The sequence below is a fragment of the Monodelphis domestica genome, chromosome 8, assembly GCF_027887165.1.
Source record: "Monodelphis domestica isolate mMonDom1 chromosome 8, mMonDom1.pri, whole genome shotgun sequence".
Lineage (NCBI taxonomy): Eukaryota > Metazoa > Chordata > Mammalia > Didelphimorphia > Didelphidae > Monodelphis > Monodelphis domestica.
The window spans coordinates 191,748,466-191,770,251 of NC_077234.1; the positions used below are offsets into that span (position 1 = coordinate 191,748,466).

The 21,786-nt window shown below is 36.8% G+C and overlaps 2 protein-coding genes across 4 annotated transcripts in view; one reads left to right on the plus strand and one right to left on the minus strand.

Annotated features, from left to right (window-relative positions):
• ST6GAL2 (ST6 beta-galactoside alpha-2,6-sialyltransferase 2) overlaps positions 1-11,160 on the plus strand; it is a 111,780-nt gene extending 100,620 nt beyond the window's left edge. The window contains exons 6-7 of one of the 3 annotated variants that reach the window (XR_008913839.1): positions 4,141-4,489; positions 10,483-11,160. Coding sequence is in view for 2 of the 3 variants with exons in the window: in XM_007500962.3 (XP_007501024.1) it covers positions 4,141-4,409 (269 nt within the window). In the remaining variant the exon portion in view is untranslated. 3 annotated transcript variants of the gene reach the window in all.
• Positions 65-21,786, minus strand: part of LOC100019224 (pinopsin) — a 334,695-nt gene continuing 312,973 nt past the window's right edge. The window contains exon 6 of the mRNA XM_056807670.1: positions 65-1,083. Coding sequence (XP_056663648.1) covers positions 949-1,083 — 135 coding nt within the window. The 3' untranslated portion in view covers positions 65-948. The remainder of the gene's footprint in view (positions 1,084-21,786) is intronic.

Sequence of the window (21,786 nt, forward strand, 5' to 3'; positions counted from 1 at the left end):
AAAGAAAAAGGTGTTGTGTTCTGTCATCAGCATGCTTTGGCTATCTTTTTCCTCTGAAATCTGATATTTTTAAAAGCAGTGTTCCCCAGGAAAGCCATCACTGACATTAGCTTAAACCTATAACTTTTCTAATTTCTCCTCTGTTCCCTACCATGCCCCCCATTTCAAATCTCAGCGGTAACATTTAATTTATGTTTATGAAGCATTTGAGTTGCATTTTCATCTCTGGATTTCCATGAGTAGCTATTTTTTCCTTCATAAACATAAGTTCATTTGATAATAAATATTCCTACTTTCTGTTTCAATATGATAGGGTCTGTCTAAACCATATTTATTTTCTCTAAGTAACTTAGGATTTCTTCAAATTTCTGTTCCCACACCCAAAAACTAATTCAGGCTTAGAGTAACAGAGCTAGAAAGTCCTTCTCCTTTATTTAGGAGATAAGGAAAGAAAATGAAGGAAGTTAAATGACTTCTACAAGGTCATCCAGGTAGTAAATGACGCAACCAGGACTGAACCCCAAATCTTCTGATCTCAAGTCGAATGTTTGTGCACTTACGCCATACTCCCTCACACACTGAATTTACAGGTCTGAAGTAATACAGTCAGTGCCGACTTGAAAACTTTTTTTTTCCTACAAGTCAGAATGTCAAGTATATTTAAAAAAAAAAGTTAGACTGTCTTGTTGTTTAGTGGTTTCAGTTGTTAAAAATAACAGAAAACAACTCTTCAAGTTGAGGGAATAGTATGCAGGTTGTGGACACTATCAGTATCAGCTGAGGCTATTTGAACAGGACAGGATGAGCAGAAGAGAGAGAACAAAGAAAAAAAATAGCTTCTTTGGGACAAAAGAGCCCCCTTCTTCTTCTCTGATGGATATTCTAAGGTTGCGGCCACACTTCTGGGCTCAAGAGGCACAGTTGCTTTTCACTGACTTCAGGAAAGTCTCAAATGCTACCTGGCGCATCCTTGTTCTTCCTTTGACCCAGCTGAATCACTGTCACATTAGAAGGGCACAATGAAACATCAGGGCCAGATTGAGCAGGTTGGCAGTGGAAAAGGATGAGGAAACACTTGTAAAACTGAAAGGAGAAGAAAAAAATGACATAGACATATGAATTGCATAATTATTTGAACTACTAGCCATTCTTTAAATTTCTTTAATTCAATTCAGCGCACATTTGTTAGGTGCCTACTGTGTACTGGACTCTGTATTAGGTTCTGTGAATAAAAGCAAAAATAAAACCATGGTCCATTGTGGAAAACAGCATCTAAATGATAATTATATGCAAAGCTAATACAAATAAATTTCAAAATTCAAAGCAGTAGTAACCGACACTGGGGAAGGGGTTGGAACTCTGAATTTTATTGTTGTTCAGTCATTTTAGTCACATTCAACTCTTCATGATTCCTTTTTGGAATTTTCTTGGTAGAGACCCTGGAGTGGTTTGCTATTTCCTTTTCCATCTCATTTTGCAGATCAATAGCTGAGGCAAACAAGGTTAAGTGGCTTGCCCAGGGTCACACAGCTAGTAAGTGTCTGAGGCCAAATTTGAACTCAGGAAGAGGAGTCTTCCTGACTTCCTTCTGGCCCTGCACTTTGTCCATTCCATCTCTTAGCTGCTCTAGGGAAATCAAAAGTAATTTCCCAAAGGATGTCTCTTGAACCAAGACTGAGGGATTGTATGAGGCAATGAGGAGGAATACATTCTAGACATGGGGTATAGGAGTTAGGATATGGACTTCCTTGGGTAGGAAACAAGTGGGACAGGTTGGTTGGAACATAAAATTCATGAAGTAGAGTAGTATACAATAAACTCAGAAAGGTAGGTGGAGATCAGATCATCAAACTCTTTGTGAAAGCCAAATGGGAATTTATATTTTATTCTGGAGGCAACAGGAATTCTTTGGACCTTCTTGAGCAAAAGAATGAATGACGTGGTTAGATTTGTGCGTTGGGAATATCAAATTGTTGACTACGAATGGATTGGAGAGGGAATAGAATGAATAGAGGATGATCAGTGGAGAGACTTTAAAAAAAATGAAGACAAAAGGTGATAAGGGCCTGAGATAGAATGATGGTTATATGAGTGTTGTTTTTTGTTGTTCAGTCGTTTCAGTCATGTTTGACTCTTCATGACACCATTTGAAGTTTTCTCTGCAAAAATATTGGAGTAGTTTGTCATTTCCTCCTCCAAATCATTTTGCAAATGTGGAAATGAAAACAGGGTAGAGTGACTTGCCCAGGGTCACACAAACTAAAAATGTCTGATGCTAGATTTGAACTGAGGAAATTCAAGCCCAGGGCTAGTCTCTCCCTGCACCACCTAGCTTCCCTTAAATAAGTTGATTTACAAGAAAATAGATGTATACCATCCTTTTGGAGGTAGAATCAATAAGGGTCTTACTTTTAGCCATAACATCATTTCTCTTGGGTTTAAGATCCCATTCGCTAGCACGGAGCTCTCATACTAGTATTTTATACTTGAATCACACACCAGTTGGGTTCAAACCAAACACTTGAAGTAATCAATGTGATAGTATTGAGAATCAGGAAGTATCACGAAGAGTTGTCCAATGCAATACCACTACTAGGTCTGTACCCTAATGAGATAATAATGAAAAGTGTTTGTACAAAAATATTCATAGCCATGGTCTTTGTGGTGGAAAAAATGGAAAATGAAGGGCTGCCCCTTGACTGGGGAATGGCTGAACAAATTGTGGTATCTGATGGGGATGGAATTTTATTGTGCTGAAAGGAATGATGAACTGGAGGAATTTCATGTGAACTGGAAGAACCTCCATGAACGGATGCAGAGTGAAATGAACAGAACCAGGAGAACCGTACACAGAAAGTGAAACATTGTGGAACAATGCAATGTAGTGGACTTTGCTACTACAAGACAATCCTAAGGGACTTGTGAGAAAGAATGCTATCCACATCAAGAGAAAAAACTATGGGAGTAGAAACACAGAAGAAAAACATATGACTTATTTGATTTTATGGATTATATGATTTGGGGCTTTGGTTTTAAAAGATTGCTCTATGGAAAAAATGAATAATATGAAAACAGGTATAAGTGATAACATTTGAATAACCCAGTGGAAATGCTTATTGGATCTGGGAGGGAGGAGGGAAGAGAGGAGGAAAAGAAAATGAGATGTGTAAACATGGAAAGATATTTAAATTTTTTTTTAATTTGAGAGAGAGAGAGACAGAGAGAGGGAGACAGAGAGAGAGACAGAGACAGACAGACAGACAGAGAGACAGAGGGAGACAGAGAGACAGAGAGAGAGACACACACACAGAGAAACAGAGAGAGAGAGTCAGAGGGAGACAGAGAGAGAGAGACAGACAGAGACAGACAGAGGGAGACAGAGAGAGAGAGAAAGAGACGCAGAGAGAGAGAGAAAGAGACGCAGAGAGAGAGAGAAACAGAGAGAGTCAGAGGGAGACAGAGACACAGAGAGAGAGAGACAGAGGGAGACAGAGAGAGAGAGAAACAAAGAGAGAGAGAGACAGACAGACAGATAGAGACAGACAGAGGGAGACAGAGAGAGAGAGAAAGAGACGCAGAGAGAGAGAAACAAAGAGAGAGAGTCAGAGGGAGACACAGAGAGAGAGAGAGAGAGAGACAGACAGACAGACAGACAGACAGACAGACAGACAGACAGACAGAGTTTTTCCTTGCAAAGAACAATGCTCCTGGTGTCAAAGTACTTGGATTTAAATCCTCCTTCTGTCACTTGACATTCCTGTGACCTGAACTTCCCTCAGCTTAAGTCTCCTTAGTTGTACAATGAAGGGATCGGACTAGTGCTGTCTGAGTTACCTTCCAGCACTCTATGATCCTGTTATAATTCACTTTATCTCTATGGGTCTCAGTTTCCTGACTTTGGAGATCCTGTCCAACTCCAAGTCTCTAATTCTATAAGGCATTTCATCTTTTTAGTCCTGTTTCCTCATCTGTAAAATGAGGAGATGGGAGCAGATGATGACCATGTAGACTCCCTCCAACTCCCGACTTGTGATCTGCTGGAATCTTGTCACTCTTGATCTTGTCAATCTTGAGATCCTTAACCCCCACTTCCAATCCCTTGAAAGTCAAAATGCATCTGATTTTTTTTCTTCCTTTCAGGGATACTCATCATGATGTCTCTGTGCAAAGAAGTGCACGTGTATGAATATATTCCATCTGTACGACAAACCGATCTCTGCCACTATCATGAACTATACTATGATGCAGCCTGTACTCTGGGGGCCTACCATCCCCTGCTCTATGAGAAGCTCCTGGTGCAAAGGATGAACCAAGGCATCCGGGATGACCTGTACCGAAAGGGAAAAGCGATCCTGCCAGGGTTTCGGGCTATCAGCTGTCCTGCACCTAATCATTTTCCAAATCCTTAAAAAAGAAAAGAAAGAAAAAGAAAAAGAAAAAAAGGAAGAAAAAGAAAAAAAAAGATTTGCCAGAAATAATGTGCAATAAGGTACTACTGTTGTACTCTACACAACAAAAGAATACTTGAAGATATATTTTAGACCAACATAGTCTTGAGTCTTTAAACTGTAATTTAGAAGTAGGCATGAGGAATCTTCCCTTCCTAAGCCATTGAATATTTATTACTGCTTTGCAAATAGTTAAAGGAATACATTAACAGTAAAGCTTAGCTCAAGAAAGGTACAAAATGGTATAGCTAGAAAAGAAAAATCAATATATTTCTGTGGGTGTGACATGTCAAAAAATGTTCATACTTTCCCAAACCACATGTGCTCATTTTCAGTATGATTTTTCAATCACATATTTTTAAAAATATTCCTGATATTGGGAAATGGTTATACACAGCAATTCATAGATTGAAAGACCTTTTGATATAATCAGTGGGATTACTTCCCCCAGCCATACAGATGGAAACCTTTGCACGCTTTCTCATCCTGCCTTATTTTTATCCATAATTTCCCAAAAAATTCTCCATAGAGAATGTGCTCAGTTCTCTCTAGCCATTTATCCTTTATTTTCTTTTTGTTTTGTTTTTAGTAGCTTGTAAACACCAGCTTCCCCTTGAGTTATGCATCTGTTGTCTCTCATTTTTGCTCTCCAGGTGATCCACCTTTTTCCCCAGTCCTAGGTAATCTTCTGTGTCATTTATTTAAAATATCATCATTAACAACATTAGCCTGCTCATACGTGCTGCATATCATTTGGATTGTTGATAATTTTCATTTTCTATGACATACATTTATTTCTTGGTGACTGTTACTGGTAGAATGTTTGTCTTTAAGAAATTGGCATTTGCAAGTGGCAAGCCGTTTAGGATCAGTTAGAGCACATGCAGTGTCTCAAATGCAAACCAGCTTAATCATTTTCTTATATATGCACATTAATGTTCATTTTAAAAGAGAACTTTACTGCCACCACCCATACATAATCCCAGTTTTGTGCACATCAACACCAAGAAAACACAGTTTTTCCATACATGCTTTACTGCCACTGCCTCCTCCCAAAATCCTGGCATTTTTTAGCAATTACTAAATTTTTATTTAAATGGTTTTTTTAGTGGCAGAAACAGTCCTCTGTTGTCAGGCCTTCCCGTGCATTTCCCTTTTATCATCCCCAATTTTTTTGTTCCATGTCTAAATAGTTGAATTTCTAAAACTAAATAAAATAAACCTCAAGGAGTCTTAAAGAAGGTAGGTTTCAAAAGCAGATTCTATTCAATGAAGGGTTGGTGTCCACTTTAGTAGAGGGAGTTTGTTTTGTTGCAATATTTTCTTAAAGGAATACGGGAAAGATCAAAGAATAAAATGAGGATGTAAATAGGGAGAGTCACTGAATTTCATAGGAAGTTACTCTGCTCAGGCTTCTGTCTTCACCTCGATAGCCAAGGTTCCGCTCTGTAGCCCATTTGCAGTTAGTTTTCTATTCTGACAATTATAGTTAACAAAGGAAGTAAAGAAGGCAATATTTGCTTTATTTCTTTGCTTGAGCTGATGATAGCATCTGAGTCTACAGATAGCAAAGGAGGAATGGTGTTCAGAGCAACTGTTCTATTTGCATATAAAGAATGTTTTCCACTTAGTACATAATGTTCTCACACAAGATTTTTACAAGCCATCCTGTGCTCCTAGCCTCGCTACTGTGATATGTATTGACTTTCAGCTGATTTCCTGGCAAATATTAGAGAAGTCAAACTCGGTTTCAGTGGATACATTTTATTTCAATGGCGGGACAAAACCATAGAGTTAAATCCAAAACAGTATGAACATGTTGCTCCACAAAAACCAGGAAAATTCTCAAATAAGAAGAGGAAAATTTCCTTCCAACATGTTAGTCATTTGTTTTGAGGATGTCCCTCCATTCAAATGAAATCATCATTGAAAAATAGTATTATGTAGTTTTAAGCATTCTGGTCTTGAAGTGGAGAGAGCCTTGGTTGCAAATCCCACCAGGAGTATTTAATAGTTGCTCGATGTAAGACAAATACTTCAGTCCATTAAGTTTTACATTATTCATCCATAAATTGGTATTAGTAATAAAAAATGTAGCTACCTCAGGGTAGACTCAAAATGAATCGATTTTACAAAGTTCTGCAAAAGTTTAAAGTGCTAATGTCAACGCTAGATATTATCATAATGGAAAATGATGATGTTTTTCCCTTATGAAATACACGTCAGTGTTAGAAGGCAAATTTAAAATAATTTGGGGAACCTAAATTAATGAGTCTTATCCATTTGATATCTTCCTATATCTGAAAGTCATCCCTCAGATTTTACCTTGGCATTGATGGGACAATTTTAAAAAGCGTTCTCTAGGACCAGTGTCTGAGGATCAGGTGATCTGGTAGAAAGTGTTCGATCCTTTTAGTGAACTGATTTGTTAGTATATCATGACTAAATTCTATTAAAAAGGATGATTTGCAAATTTCACTTCTTTGCTTAGTTAAGCTGAGTAGCAGACTTCCCCTATTATTCACTAATTACCTTCAATAAAATTCACACCAAAAAATATGTTGGTTTGGAAATAGTTTTGACTTAAAGCCAATGAGACTGAGGGTGGTAGGAAAACCTACCATGATGGATTTTTTAAAATTTATTATAAATCTATTCAATTGTGTAATATTTTTTCTCACCATAAATTCTGGGATGGCAATATTGAATAGAAAGTTCAATAAACATATTGGACATACTAATTTACGTGATGACTACAGTAAGGAAAGTGTTTAGTTTTGGTTTTTTTTTTCCCCTTGAGGTATTTTGCATTCTGAGATGTTCCTGTTGGTTAAATTAATTTCTTCAACTTTGCCCTTTTGCACCATGTTGCTCCTGGATCCTTGTGGACAGCATTTTTTTGTTTTGTTTTGTTTTTGTCTCAGAACTATCATTTCATCACTCTAAGGAACTCCTAGTGTGGGATCTCCTTATAATGCAAATCAACAAGTCTGTAACTTAAAGTCCTAGAGAGTCCTTTGTGGGCTTGCCCATGTCACAAAGCCAGTATTTGTCAGAGAAAGGACTTGAATCCAAGTTTGACTAGTCTCTAAATATTATGCTACATTGCCTTAGCACAGTGCCTGGCACATAGTAGGTGCTTATTAAATACTTGTTGACTTGACTTGTCTCTCTTGGGCATCATAATTACCTAGGACAAATTTTCACTGATGAGCAGAATTTGACCATTTAGACCAAATTCACATTTATGAGCCTGAAAGAGAATTCATAGGTATTATTTTATCTTGATATTTCATTTTATTAATCAAACTTTAAAATTAGTTTGAGTCATTAAAATGGGAAAAAATTAAAATAACAAAACATTTAATGTGAAATTTTTAGTATTTGGTTTGTAAAACAATTTGGAACCAACTTTGGCTGATCTCTCCCAAATTATACTGTATATTTATTTCAGTACAAATTTGGCTAAATGTGCTGAGATTTCAACTATTGAGTCATTCAGATCTCCGGCGTGTATATGTGTATTAAACATTCTGAGTAGCTCTAATGTTACCCAAATTGATAGTTCTCTTCATGTTTGCCATGTATTGATATAGTACATTTAGTGGAAAGTAGCACAATATGGTCTTTCTACTTAGAGGTAGACAAAAATACATAGTACTCACTTAATTCTTCTCTAGCACTGGCTCCCATGCTCCTTCCCAATTTGAGCAAGGAAGCTGAGCCAAATCTCATAGCACTTTAATACTTTGGAGTTTATTTCTAAACAGTCTGAGAATGATAAAGTTGTTAGTAATTTGTCTCTATTTACTGGAAGCAAAAATCCCTTTTCCCATAATGAACACCAGTATAGAAAAATATGTATACATCTTTCTTCCATATTTCTAAGACTTTAATTAAAACAGTGTCCTAGGTGATATTAAATAGAACTTGAGTGTTAGTGTCAGACGTGGGTAAAACCAGGCAGATCACAGTGTGACCATGTATCAGGAATATCCTCCTTGCCTTAATATATCTAATCTATCCCTATGGTTCAGGGTTCTTGACCTTTTCTCATGTCATGGACCCCATTGGCAACCTGGTGAAGCCTTCTCAGTTCCCTTCTCAGAATAATATTTTTAAATACCTGAAATAAAGTATATAGGAAAAAAGGAAACCAAAGGTTAATGAAAATGATGATGTATTTTTCCCCAGCCAATCCTACAGACCCCGGGTTAAGAACTTTTGCTTTAAAAATAATAATTAGTCAACAAGGTCAGTTACAGGTTCAAGATACAATTCAGCTCAGCAGTGTTAATTAATTTACTAATTTAATCAGTTTGGCAAAACACAGAGGTGCAGTGGATACAGTACTGGACCTAGATCAGGAAGACACATCTTCCAGAGTGAAAGTCTGGCCTCATACTGTGACCTTGGACAAGTCACTTAAACCCTCTTTGCCTCAATTTCCTCCTTTGTAAAAATCGGCAAACCACTCCAGTATTTTTGCCAAGAAAAACCCAAATGGGTTCATGAAGAGTCAGACATGACTGAACAACTGATTCAATTTCCTTAATAATCTGACTGATATTTGAGGTACTCATCATGTCCGCTATTTGCTCACCATTTAATTTCTCCCTTTATAGAGTTTGTATCTAGAAGGAAAGAAGTGATCCTATAAGAATACAATGATACATTAAAAATACAAAATAGATTTGATAAGAAGAAACCGAGGAAGGAAAGCTCAGAAGGCAGTCCCCACAATTAATGATACTCTACCCTTTTGCCAAGAGTGACACTGCTATTGTTGCTCTCACCGCCTACAAAGTTTTCCCGTGATAATCCTTTGTTGTCAAGTCATCTGGATTTCCAAAAACAAAACTGTGATGGAGTTAAGTAAGCAAGCCCTCCGTGTTCTCTTCAATGTAATCAGTATTTCAGCATCATTTCCCCCGGGGATACTGTTTCTTTTCAGTATCATTCAAGAAAGGGAAAAGATCTTTATACTAGGGAGTTATTTTGCTACATCAGATTTCCTTCCTCCACTGCGATGCTCTCTTGGTTTGATATCATGTGTGTCCACGGGCAACAAAGACAAATGGTTTAATAGGGAGAGCAGGAATAACCTATTAAATGCCTAATTCAAGCAGGCTCGCTCTGAATGAAGTAAGAGGCTAGATAATAGCAGTCTTATGCCATCTGATCCATGCTGACAAGCTCTTGAATTATAGAGAATTTTTAAAAACTGTTTTTTTGTCATGCATAGCGTTAAGTAGAATGTGATGAACCTCCATTTGGATAACTTTGTGGAAGAATGTTGTGTACATCATACAACCTCACATCACTTTAAAAACATTCCAGATAGACTTTACGTGCTACAAATGTCCAAAGTCCTCTTGCTCCCATATAAGGCAAATTCCTGACGCTCTCACTTTGACGTGGCTGTGGAAACTATGAGACTGAAGTGGGGAGACTAATGGACACAGGTATGCTGGTCTTAATCTGTGATTTGGACTGATCGGGACACTCGGAGCATATGATCTCCTAGCTCCCGGGTCTTCTTGACTTTAAGACCAGCTGCCCTGTCAAGCGTCTTCTCCCCTTTGATCTATTCGTTCAAATTGCTTGATTATGCCAAATTTTTATTTTCCGATTTTTGTGACTGTTTCCTGATGATTGCATGATTAATCAAGGCAGCTATACTGAGTAAATAACGGGCCAGAGCCGGTACACCATTACTATATTCTGTATTATTTCCATTGAGAAATTCTGCAGGTTTTTCTAATACTGCCATTTGGGCATGAGCCTCTATAGGTAAATGAAGGTATTTTTCTGTAAGTTCAAGAAAATAGTCTCTTAATTATTTTCACAGCTGTGTCAAACATTTTAATCAAAAAATCTGACACCCCTCTTGAGGCTTTGCTGGTGGATCTAAATAGAATCATGGCATGGATATTTGTCACTAAAGAAATGTAATTGTAGATACAGTTGTATAAGCGTTTATACACCTATCTACACACATGCTTTTCATGTTGCCTTCCTTTCTGTTCCATAGATCTCCTTCTGAAGTCATTTTGCAGTAAGGATTCCCATCCATACTGATTCCAGTTCAAATGGTAGTTGTCATTCATCTGTTGTTTGGGGTTTTTTGTGGGGAAGGGAGAAGCGATAGGAATTTTGGTGATGCTCCAGCAGCAGTCTAAGGTGTATAACTAGTATTTAAATGCTAATCAGTAAATTAGTGTTTAAATGCTTTGTCAGACATCAGGGTGCCTGATTCTAATCCTTGAGGAGGAATTTGATGCATAACCCATGCCTTTTTGTTGGCTAATGAAAGGCACCACTTTAATTTCATGAAAATAAATATCTTTGCTGATGTCAATCGAAACATAAAAAGTTCTGATGGGTTATTTGTGTAAAACTCTTACACCCATTACCACATCTCATGTCCTGTTTTGTTCTAGATGGCGCATACTTATTCAATTCTTCAGATAGAAGCCAGTGTACTTTTTTAACAGCTTTGAGGGTTTTTTTGTATGATGATTTTTTAAATGAAATGTGTACTCTTTAAACTAATTAAAGCTTGAGGTTTTCCAGGAGTCACATTTTAACAGTGTTTGTATACATTTTAACTCTTTGATATTTTCTATTTTGGTTTTGTATATTTTTAAGTATGCACAGTGTACAGATTTTTCTTGTAAATAAAACATGTTTTCATTTGTCTAGGAGTACAGATCTCTTCTTTGTGATTTTTGTTTTGTGATGCTAAATTTGTGATGCTAAAGATATGTTGACCAAGCAGAAATGTAAGAGTCACTTCCCCCAAAAATGTCCTGATTAGAGAGAATAGGGACTTACAAAAAATGGGAAAGTGAATCAATCCTTGGGGAAATAGTCTTAGCAGTTGCTCCTTCAAGGAGAAGAAAGAGAATTGAGTAGTCTACTGATAATGAACAGGTAATGAGCTGAGAGCCTATTGAAACATATTTTTGGATATGGCCAGTAGGAAAAAAATTGTTTTACTTTACTATACATCAAAGGGGTTTTATTTTTCTTGCTTTCTCAAAGAGGAGTGGAAGATAGGAGAAGAGACTGGACTTGAAAATAAAATTGCATTAAAAGAAGGAGAATAGCATTGTTAACTTGATTCCAAGGGTTCTTTGGTAGATATTGGGAGCTTTACATGGTCTATGAAGAAAGAATTAGATGGATAAAAACGACCATGCTAAAACTCATATAGTAAAAGACCTAAAACTGAATGTAAGAATGACCCAAACTGAGCTAAAAAACAAGACTTCTTAGTTTGGCGACAGGCTAATTAGCATGTTTAGAAGAGCTTTCAAAGGGAAAATTAAGCAGAAGAGTCTTGGGGAGATTGGGGAAGCATAGTGGTAGAAATGCTGGAACAAATTTTTATTAGCCAAACAACTAGACTACATTATCTACAAATAGACTCCAAATCCACACCAAATTGTGAGGGTATTTTACTCAGAAGAGTGCTGGCTTTCAAATGGCTTAAAAACATCCAAATATCAACTTAGCTTTACAATTTTGACACGCCATGACAAAAATCTGTTCATTAAACTCATCTGGAAAAGAAGTTCTGTCATTCACGTTTTCCAGGTTAGCATGTGAAATCCTAGAAGGAGAGCCTTGAGAATTTTTGATATGATTCCTTATGAGAACAGCTGGAGCATTCTAGGGACATAAATCACTCTTGACAGATGTGCTGAATTAGAGAACATTTCTTGTGCAACCTTCAAGTTATCTTCATTTTTCTCCCCCTCCCCCTGACAAAAATGACTGCATTCTTCAAAGTAATTAAAATGAAGGCCCTAGAAGTGGGAGATGCCAAATGTGGAGAAAACACATCATCCCTTGGAATACCAAAGGATAGTTGGTATGCCACCTTGGACCAAGAGGTGAATAACCTCTTTATCTCTTAGAGTCCTTGGAAGTGCTAAATGTGTCTGAGAAGCCATTTCAGACAGAAGGAGAGAAAGAAAAGCAGAGAGGGAAATGAGAGGGGCAATTGAAGAAAAATCAAGGAAACTTTTTAAAATGAAAATGGATGCAAGAAATAAGAGGTGCATTATACTATTAGAACTTATCCACCTTGATTTCTAAAAGAAATCAAGATCTAGGTATATCAAAACCTGACAAATGTACTGAGTTCAAGACACTCTTAAGATCAGAATTTCTGGGATGAAGGCACATATTGACAATTCAATGTAAGTAAGTATTTCAGTGGTGGTTTTTAAATCATTGATTAGTTATTATTTTACAGGGGAAAATTTCTTTCAATAAAAGGACCTCAATTCATTTGTATGAATCTTCTGAATTTCACGAATCCTGGAATTCAGCCTAGTTGCTAAAACAAGAGCATAGCACGACTTTTTAAGATAAAAGAACTGAGAACTGAAATACATTTTGGAGATATGATCCAACTCTCTCACTTTATAAATGAAGCAACTTCCAAATTCCCATGTATTCTTGGAATACACACATATAATATGGCATATAAGAGTGACTATAGGCCACAGGATCATAGCTCTAGAGATGGAAACATCCTTGGGGGTGAGAGCTTTATTTTACAGATGAAGAAACTGACACCAAGATATGTTTAGTGGCTAAAGTCATACATATGACAACAGTTGGAATTTGAATACAGGTCCTATGATCCCAGCTTCAGCTCCTTCCCATAGAAACATGCTTTCTCCTTTGACTGAATCCAGTTCTCCTTTCTTAACTCTGTTGCCCTTGTAACTCTCATTGCCATTCTGGATTTGATCTTTACTTTGGAACCTGCAAATGCCAAGACCTATTATATACTAATTTGATTTGACAAGATAAACCCAAGTTAATAGAGTCCAATCGGAAACTTGACATCTGTCACCTTTATTAGAATAAATGCCCTCTTTCCCTGAATGGGTTCCTTAATATTATTTTGTTCACTTAATTATTTTTTTTCTCTTTTTAATTTTTCTCCAGATTCCATGTCAATACAATTGTTAATAACCATGTTCTGACATTTTTAGATCCATGTTCTTTCCCACCTTCCTTTCCTCTCCAAGATGTCAAGTTATGTGATAGAGATTACACATGTGCTATCATGCGATACATAATTTTTTGTTCATCATGTTGTGAAAAAAAGATACCTATTGCTTCACCTAGTAATTATAACTTCAAATCCAAGTTTCCTTTACATTAGTGATGAGGACAATGCCTAGTGCGCTATGACCTTGACCACTTTATCTCTCAGTTAGTTCATTGGTGACCTTTTCCTATCCTTTTACCCTCACTAGGATCTCAAGGTTTTTAGATTTCAAGCTAGAAGTAATTTTAGAGTTTATCTATCTCAACTTCCCCTTTTTAAAGATAAAGAAATGGACTCAGATAAATTAAAGGGATTTACCAAGGGTCATACAAGGAGGTGGAAGAACTGGGATTTGAACCCAGATTGTCTGGTTCCAAATTGAGTATTCCCCACAACAGCACACTGCCAATCATGAAAAACAAATCCTCTTTTAAAATGTCAGCAGAGGAGGCAGGTAGGTTGCTCAGTAGATTGAGAGATCCGTCGACTACAGTTGGGAGATCCTCGGTTCAAACTGAAATGATGTAAAGAGTCAATGTGACTCAGAGACCATTTGCTTTGGAATTCAGATGTTTTCTCTGCTCTTTCCTTGTCCTGCTTGTACACTGGCGGCGATGACATCCAGGATGTTCCTAGGAACAATGGCTCCCTCCATGCATTACCGGACTGGTACCACTTTTGGTGAACCACTGACCTCTGACACTTCCTAACTGTGTGACCCTGGGCAAATCACTTAACCCCCATTGCCTAACCTTTACTGCTCTTCTGTCTTTGAACCAATATAGAGTATTGATTCTAAGGTAGAAGGTAAAGATTTGTTGTTCTTTGTTAATGTCAAAGAAAATAATAATAGTTCATATTTAATATTTCAATATTTTAAAGATCTATAATTTTATGATGTATAATCCTCCAGTAATATGGAATAGAATCCCATTATTATTAATATCCTAAATGGACCTCAGAATTTAAGATTTTAAGAGGGAAATTATAGCCAAAAGAAATTCACCCTGAGATTACAAATTAAACTCCCAAAGGAATCTTGTCCAAATTCTTCATTTTATAGATGAGAATACTGAGGTCCAGAGAAGTGAAATTGCTCACCAAAAGTAATGCTGATCAGGTAGAGCATGGAGGAAGGCACTATTCCTAGGAATTTCCTAAATGCTGTCTCCCTAGAGGAGTAGCAGGACAGGGAAATGGCAGAGGTAAGATTTTTCCCTGAGTCACACTGACTCTACATTGTGTTCAACCTTGGGACAAGGATCATCCCGCTTAAAAAATAAAAATTAATAAAAGATAAATTGGATTTTTAAACCCTTACCTTCCATCTTAGAATCAATACTATTTATTGGTTTCAGTGCAGAAGAGTGGTAAGGGTTAGGCAATGGGAGTTAAGTGACTTGGCCAGGATCACACAGCTAGCAAGTTTCTAAGTCCAGATTTGAACTTAAGACCTCCTGTCTCTAGGCCTGGCTCTCTAACCACGAGCAACCTAGCTGACCTCAACCAAACCTTACATTTTTTTTAATGAACCACTTTAACCATTCTTTAAAGTGTTTTTCTTATATATTATTTTATTATTGTTTTAAGTTCCAAATTCTTTCCTTCTCTCCAACCCCTCCCTGATCCATTAAGAAGGCAAGAAATACTAAATCTATTTTATCTATAAAGTCAAGGGAGAAAGAGAGAGACAGACAGACAGAGAGACAGACAGAGATGAGGGGGGAGAGACACACAGAGAGACAGAGACAGAGGGAGAGGGAAACAGAGAGACAAAGAAAATGTTTCCATCTGCACTCTGAGACCATCAGTTCTCTGTCAAGAAGTATATCACACTTTACACCATGAGGAATAGAACCTCTGGTGTGAGGGCTTACTAAGCCCCTTTAGGGGCTGCTCTTCCACCTTTGGTGTCTACCTTTCACCAACTCTCACCAGTAGCTCCAAGAAGCTGCAGCATGTACAGCAGCCACACCCCAGTAAAACTATTTGACCAATGGGCTAAACTGGTTGATGGTAATCCACAGGTCTCAAACCCATCAGTGAATCAGAGGCATGTCAACTCCAAGTATGTGAGGAATTCTCCAGGCAGAGTAAATGGATGAGAACAATTTGTTCCAATGGCCGTAAAAGGTTGCTGAAGTGGATACTGTGGCATGCTTAGAGCATAGTCTCACATCAAAGATGCCGAGGTCATCCATTACATCCCAGTACATCCCAGTTGTCCTGATTTGTCTTGTCATTGAACTTAAATGACTCTGGAAGAAAGTGATGCTGACAACTTTGAAATGCCACCTCCCTTAAATCCAAATCACATGTAACTCAAGAGATCACCTTCATGATGTCATTGCTCCTCTTCAAAATGAAGGTCAAACAAAAATCTTTACAATGTTGTTTTTACTATGTGCATTGTTCTCCTGGTTCTGATCACTTCACTTTGCACCATTTCATGTCTTCCTTTTTTTCTGAAACAGTCCCCTTCATCATTTCCTATAACATAATATTACTCCTTTACATTCATATACCATAATTTCTTCAGCTATTCTCCAATTAATAGATATTATTTGAATTTCCAATTTTTCACCACCAAAAAGATCTGCTACAAATATTTCATTGTACATATGGTTCCTTTCCCTTTCCCTTTGATTTTCTTAGTCTACAAATATAATAATATAATAACAGTATTATGAGTCAAAGAGAATACATAATTTTAGAGCCCTTTGGGCAGAGATCCAAATTGTTCTCCAGAATGTTTGGATCAATTCACAGTTGGACAACAGTCCACTAAATACTGTATTAGACTACCTCTTTTTCAATATCTCCTCCAGCCTCTACCATTATCTTTTAGTCAATCTAATAGGTTGGTAAAGATGGAACCTCAGAGTTTTTAAATTTACATTTCTTATTAATACTAATGATTTAGAGCATTTTTTCTTATCACTCTTGTTAACTTTGAATTCTTCTGAATTTTGCCTTTCTATATCTTTGGACAGTTTATTAATTGAATTCCTTCCTTTTAAAGATATTTTAGCTCATTTATCTATATATTTAAAGAATTAATCTTTAGAATTAGAACTTTATCAGAGAAACTTCTCCAAAATTTTCTCTAGTTTCCTTCTTTTCTTCTGATTTTGGTTACATTGGTTTTGTTTGTACAGAAATTTTATATTTTATGTAATAAAAGTACCCATTTTACTTCTTGTAAACCTCTCTATCTCTTCTTTAGTCATTAACTCTTCCCCCTTCCATAGATATGATAGGTAATTTGTTTATGACAGCAGCTATTATGTCTTATATGATTTAATAGATCCATTTCTAGTTTATTTTGGTATATGATAAGAGATGTGCCTAGTTTTGCCAGACTGCTTCCCATTATCTAACAGTTTTTCAAATTGGGAGTTCTTGCTCCAAAAGCTGGGATTTGGGGGTTTCTCAAATACTAGGTTATGAAGCTCATTTGTTTCATTATATTGCATGCCTAATCTATTCCATTGATCAGCCTCTATTTCTTATCCAGTACTAAATTGTTTTCATAATTACTATCTCAATTAATTTAAGATACTTTGGCTGACAGAAATACTTTTTACCATCTGACCTACCCTGAAAGGCTTTGTAGATTAGAAAGAACCTGCCAGATCATCTGTTCCATGGACATAGGATTTCAGAATCCAGAATCACTTCCATAAGGAAATAATAGCAGAGGGCATTAGCAAAGGAATCTTATACATACCATAAAATCTACAATTCTACTGAGTATGAAGAGGCATTAAAATAAAATCTAGATTCATGGTACTTTAGAATGACAACATTTAACTACAGACTGAATTTAGGAACTATGAAACTGAGTAATTATCTCTTAGGAAAATAGCAGAATACTATAAAACTGTATGCCTTTCAAATGCTACTATTATTGTTGAGTCTAATAGGAACTATAGCTCCAAAATGTCACTATTTTAAGAGATTTAAAAAACCTTGGCCTTCAGATTTAACTACCTCTTCCTATCCTAAAGCTCCAAATTTCATCTTAAATATATATGCTTGTTCAAATCTATTTTGACACACGAGATTCCTATCTTTGAGGAATTGACCTGGACTAATGTCATCTTTAACCATCACAACTAAGTAAATATCAGACTTTTCCTGCTGGCAGAGAAAAAGCAGATGTGGCAACCTGATCAACCTTGAGCTTTCGGTTAGGAATAACATTTCAAAGCTGTATTCCCAGATACTTTCCTAACTATATCGTATCATGCTGGAGAAACAAACAGTAGTTAACTTGAAGAATGAGGCTCCAGCTGAGAAGCTGATCACAAAAAGTCAAGCTACAAAGAATAACCAATGACTTCAAAAAAATCCATCTTCAACAGAGTTGTCTTGCTAATAATTACAGGTATATAGAAAGAAATTTTCCAACCACCCTTTGGCTGCTAAATAACACCACCACTCTCATGAAGAGATTAAAGGAAGGTTCCTCCAACAAGCTCATGCTTTCATCAACAAAATCTGTTTGTGTGATTCTGATATGATATTATTTGGGGGTGGGGTGGGGGAACGCTGAAATTGTATGTAATTTTTCTGTGGTGCTTCTGCTGACATGAGCTTTAAGTTCTTCTAGAAATGAGGCAATGGGGTTACTTTATGCCAGAGGACAAATTTGGAGTACAGCCATGGAACAGGTCTTTTTTATTCCTCTAAAATTAACTGATACAGAAACCCAAGATCTATACCTCATTCACACCAATTCTAAACAAAATTTAAAAAGCCATGAAAAGGAATTAGCACACATACATGTGTCTTCATAACAATTAGAAATAGCAAAAAAAGCAGAGACAGGGAAAACTTGAACCAAATATACCCCGAGGAGAATATTGCTAGAAGAGATTTAATTATGAAGGCTTTGGCAGATTGATTTACATAGTATCTGAAGAAAAAAGATAGTAAAAGTGTGGGAGAAATCTCTGAAAAAAAATATTGAAATAAAGTAACGAAAAAGACATCAACAGCTTCCAACTTTTTTCTTACTTTTGTGTCTATACAAAAATCTTTATGATTCTTGTATTTAGGGCATTTCAGTGAGGGTATTACTGGGGAACAGGGAAGCTTTCACAGGAGATATCTTCCAGTGGATCTTATCTTTACCATCACTCAACTGTCTGAAAGATGTTGAAAATACAAGGTCCCACTGTATTTATTGTTGACCAGTTTTGAAAAAGCTTTTGATTCAGCAAAGCAAAGCACAGTTTTAAAAGCTTTCTTGCAATGTGTCACCCAGATATACATCAAAATCATTTAAGATTCATGGAAAGATACTGCTTTCAAAAAAAACCTTAATTCAATGGCCTTCTAATCATAAACATATGGTGGAGCATAAAAAAGAGAAATGCATGCTTGGCTATGGTGTTTACCACTGTAATAAAGAAGATTCAATGTAGAGATGATGGTTGAGGAATTGTGTTAATCGAACATAATGGACTTCTCTACTAGCAGCAGTGCAATGATCCAGGACAATTCTGAGGGATGTATGAGAAAGAACACTAGACATATTCAGAGAAAGAACTGTAGGAGGAGAAACACAGAAGAAAAGCAACTGCTTGATCACATGGGTCAATGGGAACATGATTGGGGATGTAGACACTAAATGATTGGCTCGATTGCATATATGATTACTATGGAAATAGGTTTTGAAGAATGATACATGTAAAACCCAGTGGAATTGCTCATCAGCTCTGGGAGGGGGTAAGGAGGAGGGGAGGTAAAAGAACATGAATCATTTAACCATGGAAAAATATTCTAAATTAATTAATTAAATAAAAAAATGAAAAATGAAAAAAATAAAAAATAAAAAAATGTAAAGGATTGTGTTATGTGCTAGAGATACAAAACTGAAACAGTGACTGACCACAAGAAGCTTTAGTTGTATCAGAGGAAAGAATATGCACATATATAATTATCTGCAAAATAAAAGCAAACTCACTTTTTTTTTCTTTTAAACATTATTTTATTTGGTCATTTTCAAACATTATTCATTGGAAACACAGATCATTTTCTTTTTCTCCCCCCCCCACTCCCCCCCATAGCCGACACGTGATTCCACTGGGTATCACATGTGTCCTTGATCTGAACCCATTTCCATGTTGTTGGTATTTGCATTAGGGTGTTCATTTAAAGTCTCTCTTCAGTCATATCCCCTCAGCCCTTGTAGTCAAGCAGTTGCCTTTCCTCGTTGTTTTTATTCCCACAGTTTGTCCTCTGCTTGTGGGTAGTGATTTTTCTTCTAGATCCCTGCAGATTGTTCAGGATCACAATGGAAGTCCATTACGTTCGATTGTACCACAGTGTATCAGTCTCTGTGTACAATGTTCTCCTGGTTCTGCTCCTTTCGCTCTGCATCACTTCCTGAAGGTTGTTCCAGTTTCCATGGAATTCCTCCACTTTATTATTCCTTTGAGCACAATAGTATTCCATCACCAACATCTACCACAATTTGTTCAGCCATTCCCCAATGGAAGGGCATCCCCTCATTTTCCAATTTTGGCCACCACAAAGAGCACAGCTATGAATATTCTTGTACACGTCTTTTTCCTTATTATCTCTATGCTATGGCTGGATCAAAGGGCTGACCCTCTTTTAGCGCCCTTTGGGCATAGTTCCAAATTGCCCTCCAGAATGGTTGGATCAGTTCACAACTCCACCAGCAATGAATTAATGTCCCCACTTTGCCACACCCCCTCCATCATTCATTACTTTCCTTTGCTATCATGTTAGCCAATCTGCTAGGTGTGAGGTGATACCTCAGAGTTGTTTTTATTTGCATCTCTCTGATTATAAGAGATTTAGAGCACTTTTTCATGTGGCAAACTCACTTTCATGTGAAGAGTACTAATATGTAGGGAAATCAGGGGTGGCTTCATGTAGAAGATGCTACTGGAGGCAAACTCTGCAGTAAATTAGAGGTTGTAAAGAGGTAAGTGAGGACATTACATATGTGAGGAGAATGCAGTATGCAAACAAAGATAGTTATGTAAGGATAGTATAACTGAACTAAAATGTACAGGAGGAGGAATAATGTGTAACAAGGCTAGACTGTAGGATGGAATCAGGTAGTGAAGGAATTGAAATGCCAAATAGAGGATCTCAATTTTGATCTCAGAGCTAAGAAGTGGCTGGAATTTATATGGAGTGGCAGGATTATATTTACCCTTTTTAAAATGCTATTTTTGTAGCTGTGTGGAGAATGGATTGTGTGGGGATATGTTTTGCTTAAATCAAAATGTTTATTACAATTATTTTGTTTTTAATTTTTTGGAGAGATGGAGAAAAATATTTGTTAATTTAAAAATTATATTGATGTTTAAAAAGAGAATAGACTGGAGAGGTGAAATGCTTAAGGCAAAAAGATCAATTTAGAGGCTATTTTCAGTATTCTTGGTGAAAAATGAGGAGAATCTGAACTAAACTGGTGATCTTGTGAGTAAGTATAAAAGAATGGCTTCTAAAGATATGGACGTAGAATTGGCCAAATTTCACAACTGATTGGATATGGGGATGAGGGAGACTGAGAAGTCAGGGATGACACTAAATTTGTGAATCTGGGTGACTGAAAGGATATGGCACCCTTGACAGAATCAAAGAACTTGAAAGAGAGGTGGATACAATCCCAGAGAATTTGCAAAATGAATGAAAAGCAACATATAAAGACTTATGCCTTATTTGTTTCGCTGAAGCTAAGCAAAACAAAATAATTTATAAAATTTTATAGAAATTAAGTGCTTCACTAACTCCATCCCCTATGGCTTCTATGACTGCTTCAATGACATTGTGCTATATTCACATTCAAACAATCCAAGAAGGAAGCTCTAGACAAAAATTTGGTTTAAGGAAGAAGCTTGCTTTTTTTTATGTCGATCTACTTCTGGAATGCAATCTTCTCTCTCTCTGTCTCTCTCTCTCTGTCTCTCTCTCTCTCTGTCTCTGTCTCTGTCTCTGTCTCTCTCTCTCTCTCTCTCTCTCTCTCTCTCTCTCTCTCTCTCTCTCTGTCTCTCTCTCTCTCTCTCTCTCTCTCTCTGTCTCTCTCTCTCTCTCTCTCTCTCTCTCTCTCTCTCTCTCTCTCTCTCTCTCTTTCTGTCTCTGTCTCTTTCTCTGTCTCTCTGTATGTTGGAATTATTCTTAAAGGAAGTTGGTGTTTCAGTGAATACGGTTCTGGGCCAAGGAAGATCTGAATTTAGCCTCAAACATTTACTAGCTGTGTGGTCCTAAATAAGT